The sequence below is a fragment of the Trachinotus anak genome, unplaced genomic scaffold, assembly GCF_046630095.1.
Source record: "Trachinotus anak isolate AG129_WGS33_773 ecotype Australia unplaced genomic scaffold, CSIRO_AGI_Tana_v1 ptg000008l, whole genome shotgun sequence".
NCBI classification, from domain to species: Eukaryota; Metazoa; Chordata; class Actinopteri; order Carangiformes; family Carangidae; genus Trachinotus; species Trachinotus anak.
In genome coordinates this window covers 22,504,703-22,518,678 of record NW_027273859.1, presented here as the reverse complement: position 1 = coordinate 22,518,678, position 13,976 = coordinate 22,504,703, and the positions used below count along the sequence as shown (strand labels likewise).

Below are 13,976 nucleotides of genomic sequence, written 5' to 3'. Positions count from 1 at the left end.
TAAAAATGAAAATAGTAGTTAAGACCGCTTCTTTAGAAGAAGAAGAAATGACACCAGAGAGTGGTGACGGGTAATTTTTTAAACTGTAAAATGTCCCTTTGTCTCATCCTTCCATCAAAAATGTTTGTATTAGGTAAAAAAGTTCATATCAGCAGATAACCCATATAAATTTGTAAACTGATATTGGTATCAGCCTCAAAAATCCTGTATTGGGCTTTAGTGTCAGCCCTTGTCATTGCTCTCCGAGTGTCAGTACTGTAAACGTTGACAGGACTGTGAAAGTACAAGTGCGTGGTTGTAGCACACTCAGAAAATGTACTTCTGTGCTAAGAAAAAAAAAGAAGCCACATTGATCCAGTTGGGAAAATCTAACAATATCCTTTAACTCAAAGTATCCCATTCAATCGTCCATCGCAGCAGCTTAAGTGCTGTCAGTCAATGTAACAACTGTAGGTAGTCTGTTTTAAAAGGCCTTACAAAAGGCAACAAACTGCCCGATCAATGGCTGCACTTTGAGTGAAGACCTCTATAATCGTTTTCACAGCAGGACTGATCACATTTCCTGTTAAGTCCAGCATGTAAATTGGAGATGATGTGTAGGTTTGTGGCAGGACATTGCTCTCAATAACAGGTTACCGCAGGTACTTGGCCTCTGACAGTCGACCTTCACATTCAGCAGCTGTGGGTGTATAAAATAGTGTCCTGTTGTAATGTGCTTCCAGTGGGGATGCATTCTCATTTCTCTGTACTGCTCCATCTTTAAATACGTGTCTTTGTCCGGACATTTTCAGCCACACACACACACACACACACACACACACACACACCCCTTGTTTCCTCTGCATAAAATCAACCTGATTAATTATTCAAACACTAAAATTCTCATAACAGATCTGGTACATTTTATTAAACCGTAGCAGTATTTACAATGTACAATCACTGAATTATTCCATTTCAAGACACATTTAAAAGTGCTTTTTAAAGTGGAGTTTTGTTCTGAATAAATAAGAGTTTCCATTTTCTGACAACAATACAACAACAAACAACAGTAAAGCTGCAAATGTGCTCACAAAAATAATAATAAACACAAAATAATAAAACAAATGCTGAGGTTTTACTGTAATACGGCTACAACTTTCCTTTTTTCTTCTTTTTTGGGCGCTCATATTGCAGCAACAATTAAAATACCTTGTATGAGTTGAGTAAACCACAGGAAAGAAAATCCTGTCCTGCTGCAAAGTTTTGTGTCCAGTCACAAAAAGGAATAAAATAAAAGTGGTCTTCTTTTCTGCATCAAAAAAACAAAAAACAAAAAACTAACAAAAAAAAAAGAAACTTAAAAATAACTCCCAAGCTGGCATGGAGGCGGGACATTTCTTCCATCACCAGAATCTGCTGTCTTTAAAAGACAAGTTTAGCTCTGCAGTCTCACAACGAAGAATCCAACCGATTGAAAACAGATTGTCGAAGTCCTGCTGCCCACGGATCAGACTCCCAAACAGAGTGAATTACCGACAGTATGTCCCAGAGGATTTTTTTTTTTTTTTCAGCACAAAATCATTGGAGTGCTGGAGAAGTGGACACAGGAGGTCAGCGGCTTATGGGAAGCTGTGGTAAAGAGATGGACGAATGGGTCAAGTGGCCTGGAGCAGCGAGGACAGAGAAGGGATGAGCTGCGTGAAGAAGAGACGAGAAACAAGATGAGTTTGGGAGGCAGCGTGAGCATGTTACTGCGATTTAGCTAAAGAAAATGCTACTAATAAGCGATGAAGACTCGCTGAGCCGCTGAATGATGAGTCAAAAACCACAGAGACTGATTGGAGTCTGTAGAAATCATCCAGTGTAAGAAAAGTGATTCAGATTCATATTTTTAAAGCTGCAACACAGTTGGGCCCTCACAATGCCCTTTCAAGTCGAGCCATTTTTATTTATATTGCTCAAAATTACAAATTAAACATTCGTCTCTAAGGACTTCACAATCTGTTCAACACATGACATACTTTTTCCTGATCCTCTCACTTTGAATAAGGAAAACTGAAAGCTTTATAATAAAACCCTTAATTCACATTGTATGAATCAGGCACTGATAAAATACTAACTGCTTCCTAAAATGAAGGAAGAGTGGCAGAAAATAAAATGATGGGGAACAAGGAAATAACAACTGGGCATTTTAGAGCAAATAAGAAATAAATGATTTGATGTTTGAGAAAAATTGTGTTATCCACAGTGATGTTCTGCAGAGTCTACAAAGTAAAACCTAGCTGCCATAAGTGAAGGAAAAGTGTTTGTTTTTACTGGACTGCAGTCAATTCAATGAATATGAGCTGGCTGGCTAAATTGCCTATGCACTGTTTAACCTGTTAAGTCCTCTATAAGTACATTGCTGTACTCCATAAAGTCCCTCATTATTCCAAGAATGAGTTTCCAAGATTGAGTTACTACATTTACAAGCAGGTAACATTTACTCAAGTAGTGTAATTCAATAAAATTTTGAGGTACTTGTACCTCATTAAATTCCTCTTTCTAATCCTCATTTTCAACTCTTATTGCAATCATTAGTCTTATTTGCATAGTATCCTTTATTCTTCAGCCAGGCCCTAACAGTATGGCAACATGCATTTCACTACAAATGTGATTTAATGATATGATTTGAAATATGATTTTAACTATTCTATGCACTGTTGGGCATTTTAAAGTACAACAGTGCAACATAATTTAGTGACTGATCATATGTTTTTATATAAACTACTTACTGTAGAAAATAACTATAGCCGTCAGATAAATGTATGTATACAAGTAAAAAGTACAGCGTTTCTTTCTGAAATGTAGTTCAACAGTGTAACGTAGCATGTCTATACTTTTGGATACTATTATACTACTATAGTACTGAGATTAATCTATGTCTCTGCATCATATTTTATAAGCTCTGTATATGTTTTGTATGTAAAATCAGAATCTGTAAAGTAAAGCTGCCAGATAATGTAGGGCAGTAAAAAGTACAATATACAGCATTTAAAGTGGTGTGTTATTCTGCTTTACAAAATACACAAGTTTTCATGTGTGACAGTTTCTTTAGTTCCCTAATAAAGAGGCACCAACACGAGTAGCTGACACTCACTGTCTAGGTATCCCTGCAGGGCGAGTAGATGTGGTCGGTCTGGGCTGCTGAACGGGGAGTAGTGGATATCTTCTGGCAGCGATGGAGGCATCCTGGACAGCGGAGCGTTCTGAGAGAAGCTGCCCTGAGGCGGCTGCTTTTTGTGTCGCGCACGACAGTTCTGAAACCAAACCTGAGAAATATTACAGGTAAAGTGAACATGTAGCAGGAAGGTGGAGGGTGGGGGGTATACTCTGTAGCAACACTGTAGAAATCTAGGTTGAGGTTTGGCCCTATTTGATTATTGAACATGCTGAGGAGTCAAGAACAAATATTTGTTGTTGGATTCCCAAGATACCCAGAAACCAAGCAACACACTAAAGGTGAAATAATAAGTCGATTCATTCATTAGAAGAAAATGAATTGGCAACAATTTTCATAGCCAATGAATCATTTAAGTAATTTCAAGTACCAGCTTCTCAATTGTGACCATTTGCTGGTTTTCAGTTTTCTACAATAGTAAACTCAGGATCTTTGGGTTTTATAATGTTTGACTGCAGTTAGAGTATGTTAACTTGATAATGATGGGCATTAATCACTATTTTCTGACATTTTACAGATTACACATTCAATCAATTATGACAGAAAATAACTGTCAGACCCATTAATGATGAAGATAATTGTTGAATTGTTGAACAGTTCTCCTGTGATGGAAGATTATGACCTCGCCCGATGGTCTCTGCATGTTAATTACTTCACATCACAGAAAAAAATAGAAGAAATCTGATAAAACAAACAGATTATAAACTCGAACAACCGAAACTAGATTTTGGCACAACGTCTCTCTTTAAGGTATGATTTTTTTGGATTGAACCTGGGCTTTTAGGGCTCCTGGGGTCCCAGTGCAGCTGCTCATTTTGCCAGGTCAGACAAATCATTCCAGTGTTGTGCGGGAGGATTTGACCCATCATATTAATGGTGTTAGTGTGTAAATCCTATAATGAAACTCATCTTACTCTGAGATACGACACTGCTGTTTTCCCAAAGAATTTCAAGAAAAATAAAAAGAATCAAAATTTTGCCACTTTTATTTTGAAATACTGGATGATTTACCTGATTTACCAGGTCACAGGTCGACAGTTGATTACTTTAAGTTTACAGTTTATAGTCGAGTAGTGTAGAACTGTCTTTGTCTGTTGTTCACAACCTTTTTTTTCCTTAAAACAAAGCAGTGTTGAATTGCAACCTCAAATCACAAGTTGCATGTGTGATTTTCCCTTTTTCAAATTGTTTGATTTGAACTGTTTCCAGGAGCCTGAAAAGCCAAAATGATCGAGAAGTCCAAACTAAATATAACATTGTGGAGCTGAAATATGTATTTTTCTTCTTCTCCATCATGTTAATTATGTCACAACCCCTTTTCTGTGTGGCATAGAACAACATAAACTTGTGCCATGTTGTTATATTATGCTTTATCGTGGCCTACCTGTATGACTCGTCTGCTCAGTCCTGTCATTTCTGCCAGTTTCTGTAAAGTTTGAGCGTCTGGGTTATTGTCCTGAGCGAACTGACTCTGCATCACCTGTGAGGACAGACAGTATGAAACGTCATGTAATACTGCACCAGGTGGTGGAAAGTAACTACACATCCACTCAATTACGTTATTCCACTTAATTTCTTTGACAGCTTTATTATTGAAACAATCTGATTTTGCACAACATTTGAAGAACTTTAAAAAAATTGTGCTTTGTTGATCAGTAAATAATCTTATAATTAATCAGCAGCTGTTTCGGTAAATGATTAATCATTTGAGTAATCATTGAGTTTTATGCAAATGATGCCTGAAACACCTCGTGGTTCCAGCATGACAACAAACTGACAAATGCTGTGGTCTGGGCTGTGGAAGGTGGGACTTTGTGCTCTGGGTCGTGATGGAAATCTTGTGAACCAGTTAAAGAAGGTTTGGGAGACTTCAGATGTCTCAAGCAGAAGCTTTTTTATTGATGCTCGATGCATCAAGGAGAAAAATTATGAACAAACAGGAATGCCACTCTGAAATCTCTGAAACAGTCCTCTGAAACCCAGAATCCTCACATTGCACAAACTCATACATGTGTGACGACTGATGGAAACCAAAGTCTAGACATAAGCTCACGTCTCTCACCTAACTCACACTGTAGCTCCCAATTACCTCGGTCCAGCTAACAGAGACACTAACTGAACATGAGACACAGAGACACAGGCTGTTTGTTATGGCTATCTACCTTATCAGTGCTTTCACAGCTCTCCTAGAAACAGGCAGTGAACTGTTGCCTCAAAGTAAATGACATGTGAATGAGCTGTGTGCAGACATTTCCTGGAAAAGAGAATACAGACTAAATAAATTAGAATAAACATGTTTTTTTTGTTTTTTTTGTGATGGACGTCTCTTACCAGTCAAACAAGATGAGCAGATGAATCCATAATGCAAATAATCATCAGCTGACTTAAATTGAGCTTCACCTCAACCAACAAGAGTTGCATCCCGCTCAAACATTAATGCACGAGTGATGATAACATATATGGTTTTACACACATATACACATCACAGCAGAATCTACCTGCAGCTGTTCAGCAGTGAACGATGTCCGCGCTCTCTTGGCTGGTTTTGGTTGGCAGTCCTGATCAGAGGGCAGTGCTCCCTCCAGAGTCAGCCCTGTGCCTGAAGACAATCACAGCAAGGTTTCTCATGTCACTTCGCCCGCAAAAAACAAAATAGTCAGTGATCATAATGTGAGGTTACGCAACACAACATAAAAGTTAACAGGCCAATCTTGTTGCAGCTACACAAAGTCAGTGTCATAAAACCAAAGATTTGTCCAGACAAGCCACAAAACATAATTAAAATGTTTTCCTGCCAACAACCGCACATTCCAAAGTATTTATACCATTATGGCCTACGTGTTCCTCACAGCAGAGTGCACAGCCTTCCACTGGATCAGTTATTATCAGAGTGAAAAATAAACAAATGTCTATTTTAGCATTACTGTGGAACATGATGGACTTCTGCGTGAAATATTCTGCGTGAATTTTGTTTATACCTCTCTCCCTCTGGCTTATTTTATTCTCACTGTGATTATTTTTGTTAGAGCTTCCCAAAATATCACCTCCTCTCCAGGTTCAGTTACCTTAACCTGACAGATGTTGTGGCAGGTCCATCGTTTTGATCTTTATCTCACATTCAAGAAGTTCACAAAGAGCAAATACTGGTGTTTCATGGTGAAAATAAGGCACCGGGAGATGTGGATTTTAACATTTGATGTAATGATGATGTTATGCAGAGCTGGACTGCGCTCTTACAGAATATGTCTGTGATATTGTCTGCCAGTGTGGAACAAAACTACTTCAGAGGAAACTTAAAGGGCGCACTGGAAACTTTAGAGCTCAAGTGATCAAAAGTTGCCAGAATATTTTGTTCCATTTGTTACAGAGGCCTTCACCAAGGCTGGATTACCAACTGGGCAGAGCGGGAAGGCAACCAAAACCCCAGATTTACTACATATAGTTTGGGTCTACACAATCTGTCTAATTGCAAATTTGTTAGAAAGTAGAACATCAGTTATATTGCATCCTCCATGTCGGGGCCCTGGTCTTGAAGAGGGACCTTTAACTGTTTGTTTATATTAAGCTTATTTGTTAGAAAGTTGTGTTTCATCAAACTACTTCGATTTTATTTGTTTCAAGTAATTAAAACACAGGAATCCTCAAGACAAGGTTTTATTACTCCACCACAGGAGTAAAGCTGCAGCCAACAATTATCATCATTGTCAGGCCCATGAATAATAATTATTTCCTTTAATAATTGATTGATTGTTTTGTCTACAAATTGTCAGAAAATGGTCATAAACACCCACCATCATTCCCTGACGCTGAAATTAATAAATTATAATCACAGTTTTTGTCTGACAAACAGTTAAAACCCAAATACACTGATTTTATTATTATAGAAAACTACAAAAATTAGCAAATGTTCTCATTTGAGAAGCTTGTACCAGAGATTTTTAGGCATTTTTCTGAAACAACTAATTAATTAATTAACTAATCATTTCAGCTGAGCATTGTTTGTTTTTCAGGCTGCATGGAGAAGCTGACATGTGTAGTGGGGGTCAATATGGGCCCCAACAACAAATGATTCTCCTGGGGCCCCTCGGAAAGTTAATCAGGCCCTGACTTTTGTATATTTTAGCTGAGTGGCTCATCAGAGACCATCAGAGGTGCATCTTTGATGATGTCTGTTACCGTTTTCCGCAGCCCTGCGGAGGTTGTCCAGCATGATGTCGTAGTGGCTGCGGCAGAGCACCCGGCCCTCCACCAGGCCGAACTCCTCCCCGGTGGACAGCTGCCTCTTACAGGAGAAACAGGCGAAGCAGGCCAGGTGGTACACGCTGCCCCGAGCCCGGCGCACCCAGTCACTGGCGTACACCTGCCGGCCACACTGGGCGCACTTAGTGCCGAACCTACTGTGAGGAAGAAGGAAACGGGCAGGTGAAGGTTGGAGCACAGTTAAAAGTCCTGATTGTGTTATTTTTTCTCCTCTGCAGAATCTTTTGAAATACACTGTATGTGCACATCCACACTGCAAGTGTCTTAACTAATACACACATTCACGTTCACAGCTACAATAAGAACTTACAGTCCATGATGCATCAGTTGTGTTAAACACAGTCTTACATTGAGCTGAATTGTTTAATTGTCCTGTACATAAAAGTCAACCTGCACATTTTTGCTTTAATCCTTGGTAGTTACCACTAATTTCCATCTCTGTTTCTTTGTTTGTGTTCATATCTATATATCATATTGCCCCACACTACACAGCTGATATCTACGGCTAGAAGACTGTATGATATAAGTTGTAGAATAACTTTGGGTAAGATGCTTGAAATGCATCCAGCCATCCCTGCCAGATTGGTTTGAATTTTGATTCTCTGGTATGATTCTCAGTTTGAACATTTCTTCATGCTAAATACAGTGGTTTCATTTTTTCCTCCTTCTCGTTGTGCATGTTGTTGTCGTACTTTTGGTTTTATTTAACACTAATTTGGTCTTTTCCACACATTTGATATCACATCAGTCTATATGACAGCTACACAGTTACATTTCACTGAAATGCAACTTAATTAATCAAGCAATTTGAATCAGAACATCATGAAATATAAGCCACTGTATAACTTGAGCTTTCTTTTGTGGTCTCCTAGAATATTTTGTATTTTTTCTGTGGTATATTTTATAACATCTGTGCAGAGGAGTCTTACTGTTACAGGAAACAGCCTCTCTTTTTCTCTAGAGTGAACTAAATATAGAAATTTAGCTGCAGTTTTTGAAGTGTTGAAAATGGTCTAAATCAGTAGTTTCCAGCCTGATGGTTCCCCATCCCTAAATCTGAAAGGTCACAAGTGGATCAAATAAATCATTTCTCAAAATGTTGCCACTTTCATTTTGAAATACTGGATCTAATCTCTAAAAACCCTTTAAATCAGACAATTCCAGGAGGAAAACCAGGTCACAATGCTGGATTTTAAGGGGTTACAAGCAAGAACATTGGGAACCACTTGTCTAAATGCGTCTTTAGAGCCTATTCAACTGCATCATGATATATTCTGGAGAAACTGTCTGGATTTAGGTGGTTATTAGTCTAAAAACTTCACAAATTTAATTGATTATAAAAATACTGGTGTCAGTATTGGCCTTCAAGACAGCACTGGATAGTCTAAATGAAACCTACTGTGAAGCACTGCCTTTGTCTGGAGTCACAAACATTTTGGCTTGTGTCCATTTAAAACAAAGCAGTATCTAACTGCAACTCTTTATCACAAGTTGCACGTGTCTGCAAACTGTGATCAGCTCAACCAAAGAGTGATTTCCTCTTTTCAAGTTGTGTGATTTGAACTAAAGGTAAACAGTCCTGTAGATCAACCACGGGACCTCAGAGTTCTGCTTCTGCCATTGTCTCATAATCATGCTACTTATTAATTAATGAAAGATAATATTGTGAGACTGTTCTTTACTGTCTTATTGTTGACTGATGTTTCCACCGTCTTCAATCAATAATGGATTCTGTCATTTTCTCTGAAACACATGCACCAGCCTGTATGTAGCCTGGGAGATGGGTGTTAGTGGTGAGATCTAGGTAGAGAGATCTTTGTTAGTCAAACTGAAACTGAAAAAAAAGGAGGAAATACAACTGGGATTTTGAAAAAGTGAGGGGGAGACATTAATCCAGTGTAAACTAAACTTTTCTATGAGTCGGGTGGTTTGTGGTAGTTTGTCTAAAGACTATTATAACTTAATTCAGGAAAATGCACCATGTGAGTGCAATGTGAACTAGAATAATATGGTCCGAACACTAGAGTTTGATGGCAGGGCCCCACTATGAGAAAGGGGTCATGAAAATTAGCGAATGATGCTGAATCAATTTTCAGGAAATTGAGAAGCCAAATCTTATTATACCAAAGTCCAAAGTTGATCTTGGGGAGAAAAGATCAATTAGCTGTAAAAACACCCAGAAAAATAAACCCAATTATGTCCAATGATTCATCACCTGGACAAAAATAATCTTTATGTCATCAGTCATTGTTCGACCTCTCACTGTAAATTCATTCTTTTCCATTCAGATGTAAAAGTCAGGTCTTTTACAAACAAAAGCTACAAATTAGAGCCAAATTCAAAGATAATATCTGTTTTTTTTATTTTTCTTTTTTTTATTTTAAAGAACGGTTTTAGAGAAGCATTACCGTGTGTAGAATCAGTTATGATATTATTTATTGCATTTTTTTGTCTGCATTGCTTTTTATGAATAGCCTATGAAAAACAACAGGACGGCCTTTCTTCAAATATTGTGTCAACAGCATCAGTTCATAACGTTTACAGAACGTTTTTGGACGATTCAATGGGAGATCAAAAGGAAATATATCATCCGGGTTTTGTTTTGCACTGACGCAGTCATGCGCCGGGAAACTGGAGCCTTTACAGAAGACGCTCCAGTCACATCTTCTTTTTTCGCTGGGCTATGATTTCTTTTTTTTTTTTTTTTTTTTTTTTTTTTTTAACAAATGCACTTTATGACATCTCTATTTAATTCGACAAACAGATTGAAATAATAAACCATACTCTGTAACTGTAATTTGTAATTTATATTTCAGAATAAACTACATCGACATGGCGAAACAAAGTGACTGGGGGGAAAAAAAAATCGAAATAAAGTACACTTTCAAATTGATAAAGATTTGAATCTTTAAATTCATTAATTTAATTTCGGTAATCGACATATTTGAACTGAACCTCGTTTATAAAGATGATAATTAGCCTAATTATTAATTCTAGAAAATAAATATAATAAAATAAATACATTAATTCTGAAATGGTAAAATCCTTTTTCAGTGCGTTGCTTCCACAGCCTATCTGCGTTAATGTGGGATTTATAACAACAAATATATTATATATATCATATAAATATATTTTTAAATGAACTTCACTGATGATCTGAAAGTAACACAAAACAGCTCTAGGCTTCCCCAAATAAAGATCAGAGCCAGAACAAAACTAAACTGATCCTACCTGAAATAATCCAGTTTGCAGTAGATCTCTTTGTTTTTGACGTAGCAGCTGCTGTGCTGGCGCAGAGACGCTCTGCACACTGAGCACTCCAAACAGCCCAAGTGCCAGTTCAGGTTGTTGACCTGCGGAGATGAAACAATACACAATCACACTCACACACTAATGCACGGCTGAGTGTGCATGACCGATAATCACAGCGACGACCCCCCAACAAGATGCTCATCAGCCCGCCACACATCTTAGAGAATTTTAAAAACAAAAATCAGTTCATTTAGCTATTTAGAGATTTTCCTAAAAGAAAGAAAGAAAGAAAGAAAGGAAGAAACTTGAGGGGGAAGAAATATCTGCATATATTTTTCGCTTGTTTTGTTGGTGTAAAGTCCAAAATAATCCAATCAAAGGAAACCTACGGACCGAATTCAGAGGCTGAACTGCAGCTTCAATCTCTTGAAGCTTCACGGACACATTTTGCTCTTTGTGAGAGAGCAAACAATCGTGGCGTTTCCTCCGTGGGTCGCGGCTCCTCACCTTCAGCAGGTACCGGTCGTGGATCTCCATGCCGCAGCTGGCGCACTGGTTCTTGGCCGCCGGAGGAGAGCAGAGACAGGCGGCCTCCGATGGGCTGGACTCGCCGGACTCCTTCTTCACCTCCGACTTAGACTGCGTCAGAAAAGACGAGTTTATACCAAACACAGGGCTCGTTTCATCGTCTCTTGCAGCTTTTTTTTTTTTTTTTTTTTAATTCTAAGAGTTACTGAAAAAAACAAAATAGTCCGTGAAATATTTCAGTCCTAAGCAGTGATGTGGTGGAAACATGAAGATCCAGCCCTGGGAAAAAAAAGCACTGATTTGAAGCTTTATTTTCTCCAGTGTTTATTCTAGTCTTTTTATAGGCAACATTCATATTATTTTAATCACACCCACTGGAGGCAATAGTCTGTCTACGCATGTGCCCCGATAATATATAAAAAATAACTTTCATTTAAATCTAAGAACATAAATCTTAAAATGATTCATTGTGTGAACTCTAATCCGAAGATTAAATGTGGATAAACTGAGTTTTGGTGGCTTTACTCTAAACCTCTCTAAACCAAATCCCTGATGATAAATGCCTATAGGTGCAGTCTCTGGTTCGCTCCTGATGAAAGCTGTGCCTCTGCCGGAGGTTATCCAGCATGGGAAAGTTTAGGAAGAGAGCAAGAAGAGGAATCGACGAAACCTTACACACACCGAAAGACAAAGAAATCAAAAGGTTGCAAACCAAACTCGCCCAGATGTTTGACTCACCATTTTCGGGTCTTGAACGCTGCCTATTTGGAGAGAAGATGGAGCTTGTTCTGCGCATTACGCATCTCTGCCCCAACCCACACTATATCCGGTCCAAAACAACGAATAACAGTTTCTCCTGCATTTAAACCCTGGCAACAAAAGAAATTTTGATGCAATTAGGAGGGGGGAAAAATTATATCTGATCGATCATTCCTCTTGTGCGCAATAGGAGGCTGTATTCCCATGCAATCAAACGCAGTGAAAAGAAAGGATGGCACTATATCTGCAATTAGCGGTGGATTGAAATGCTTCGCTTGATAAGAGGCAACCCGAGTGTCAATTTCATCTGTCAATCAAGAAAAGGCAACCGAGCCACCAAGCCAAGAGAGAGAAGAAAGCGGCGCATCCTAATTTCAATAGCTGTATAATCGAAAATCGAAAAATCTCCAAACTGAAGAGGCTCAACTGGAGATCAGTCTATTCATAACAGACAATGTGCAGAAACTGCAGCTGATCTTGAGGCATAAAGGAGCTTGATTGTCTTTTTCTCGTGATGGACCCATTTAAGTACTTGAGGCTCCCCTGGGTGATTACAGCTGCATTCATAAACTGCCAAAAATCTGCGTTTGGGTGGCAATCCGGACTCCGTGTTGTCCTTCATTTTGTCGAAATGAACTGGAATGTAAGATATGTTAATTATCAGCTAGGGTATAAATATTGGAGGCAGTGAAATAAGAAGAGAGGGCCTATGGGAATAAGAAAAACATATACTTCATACATGGAGAACCTCCCAAAAGCAGCGAAAACATCGTCCGATAAAAGTTTTTGCGGAACATCACAGGGAGAATATCCAAATAATTCCGTGGGACATGGTTGTTTGTGCAGGCTTTCCTCCCCGAAAGACTCCTCTCCTTCCCTCTCTCTCTCTCTCTCTCTCTCTCTCTCTGTCTACAAAATAATCCAACTTGATTAACTTTGTGGAACTGGGAATCAAACCAGTGGCACCAGCACCACCCTCCCAGGCAGACTCCCAGCTCTGTTGGTGCGCTGTGGTTTCTTCTCCCCGCCTCGACTCGGAGTTTACACCCAGTTGAGTCGCACAGGATGTGATGCTGCTGCCCACATGGGCCAGCAGTGGCCCGGGGTTACCCTCCTCACAGGAATTCATTAAGAAACACAAAAACAAGAATATCATAAAACAACCAACACTGAACTTTGAGAAGTTTTCTTTTTCTTTTTTTTTTTTTCCTGCAGATCAGAGTCCAGAGTCATTTTGTTATTGAAATCACTTCACTGCTGATTGCGGGGTGATGGAGGCGTTTAGGATGCTGGTAGTGCTGTTTAGAGCTAATTATCTATAGAATTTAATTTTAAGTACATTTCTACACTTTTCCTTTGTGTTCGGTTTTGATGATTTTCAATTCACATGGCTCAAGATGGGAGAGTTATTTCACAAGTCTGCCTTAAAACAGCACTCACATGCACTTATGTAAAGTTCAGTTTTATGTTTGTAGTGTTGTGTTTTTATGTTTTTATATCAGGCCCAGTACAAAAACTGTTTTTTTGTTTTTTTTCTGATTCCAGTTATTTACCTCTCAGAGTTTCCTATTAGTTTTTCATGTGGATGTTTTGCTTTGATTTATTTTTTCAGAATAATATGAGAATGAGAATTTATTAGATGTAGATAGTTGCAGTCAGGGTTTCTACTGGATTATATACACGTGTAGAAAGTCAATTTGCATAGAGAAAACTGTTGTAAAATGCATTTTATTATAATTGAGAAAATGTCAAATGTGATAGCTCATAACAAAGCAGTGCCACAACTTACCAGTGTCATCTGTGAAGTTTTATTTTCTTTGTGCAACTGATGGAAACTATGAGCTCACAACAGCCTAATAACTACTAAATAACACAGGAAATAACTGAAGAAGAGCAACAGCAAAGATTTACTTCTTAAATTAAACCATTTCACTTTCTTTTCTGAGTTCACAGGTGTTGAGGCTCAACGCCTAGAATA

The 13,976-nt window shown here is 38.5% G+C and overlaps 1 protein-coding gene across 2 annotated transcripts; it reads right to left on the bottom strand.

Moving 5' to 3' along the window:
• Nucleotides 1–879: 879 nt before the first annotated feature.
• Nucleotides 880–12,916, bottom strand: lhx6b (LIM homeobox 6b). 2 transcript variants are annotated; one of them, XM_071483566.1, is made up of 9 exons: nt 12,738–12,916; nt 11,978–12,108; nt 11,219–11,350; nt 10,691–10,812; nt 7,376–7,596; nt 5,698–5,798; nt 4,584–4,679; nt 3,119–3,290; nt 880–1,673 (listed from the first exon to the last, which is right to left on the bottom strand). In XM_071483566.1, exons 2-9 carry the CDS (start codon nt 11,978–11,980, stop codon nt 1,591–1,593), a joined length of 930 nt encoding a protein of 309 aa, XP_071339667.1. In that variant the 5' UTR covers nt 11,981–12,108; nt 12,738–12,916; the 3' UTR covers nt 880–1,590. The 2 variants fall into 2 exon arrangements, with proteins under 2 accessions (XP_071339667.1, XP_071339668.1); XM_071483567.1 differs by lacking the exon at nt 12,738–12,916 and having other exon boundaries at nt 1,442–1,673; nt 7,376–7,593; nt 11,978–12,118.
• Between the last annotated feature and the right edge of the window lie 1,060 nt (nt 12,917–13,976).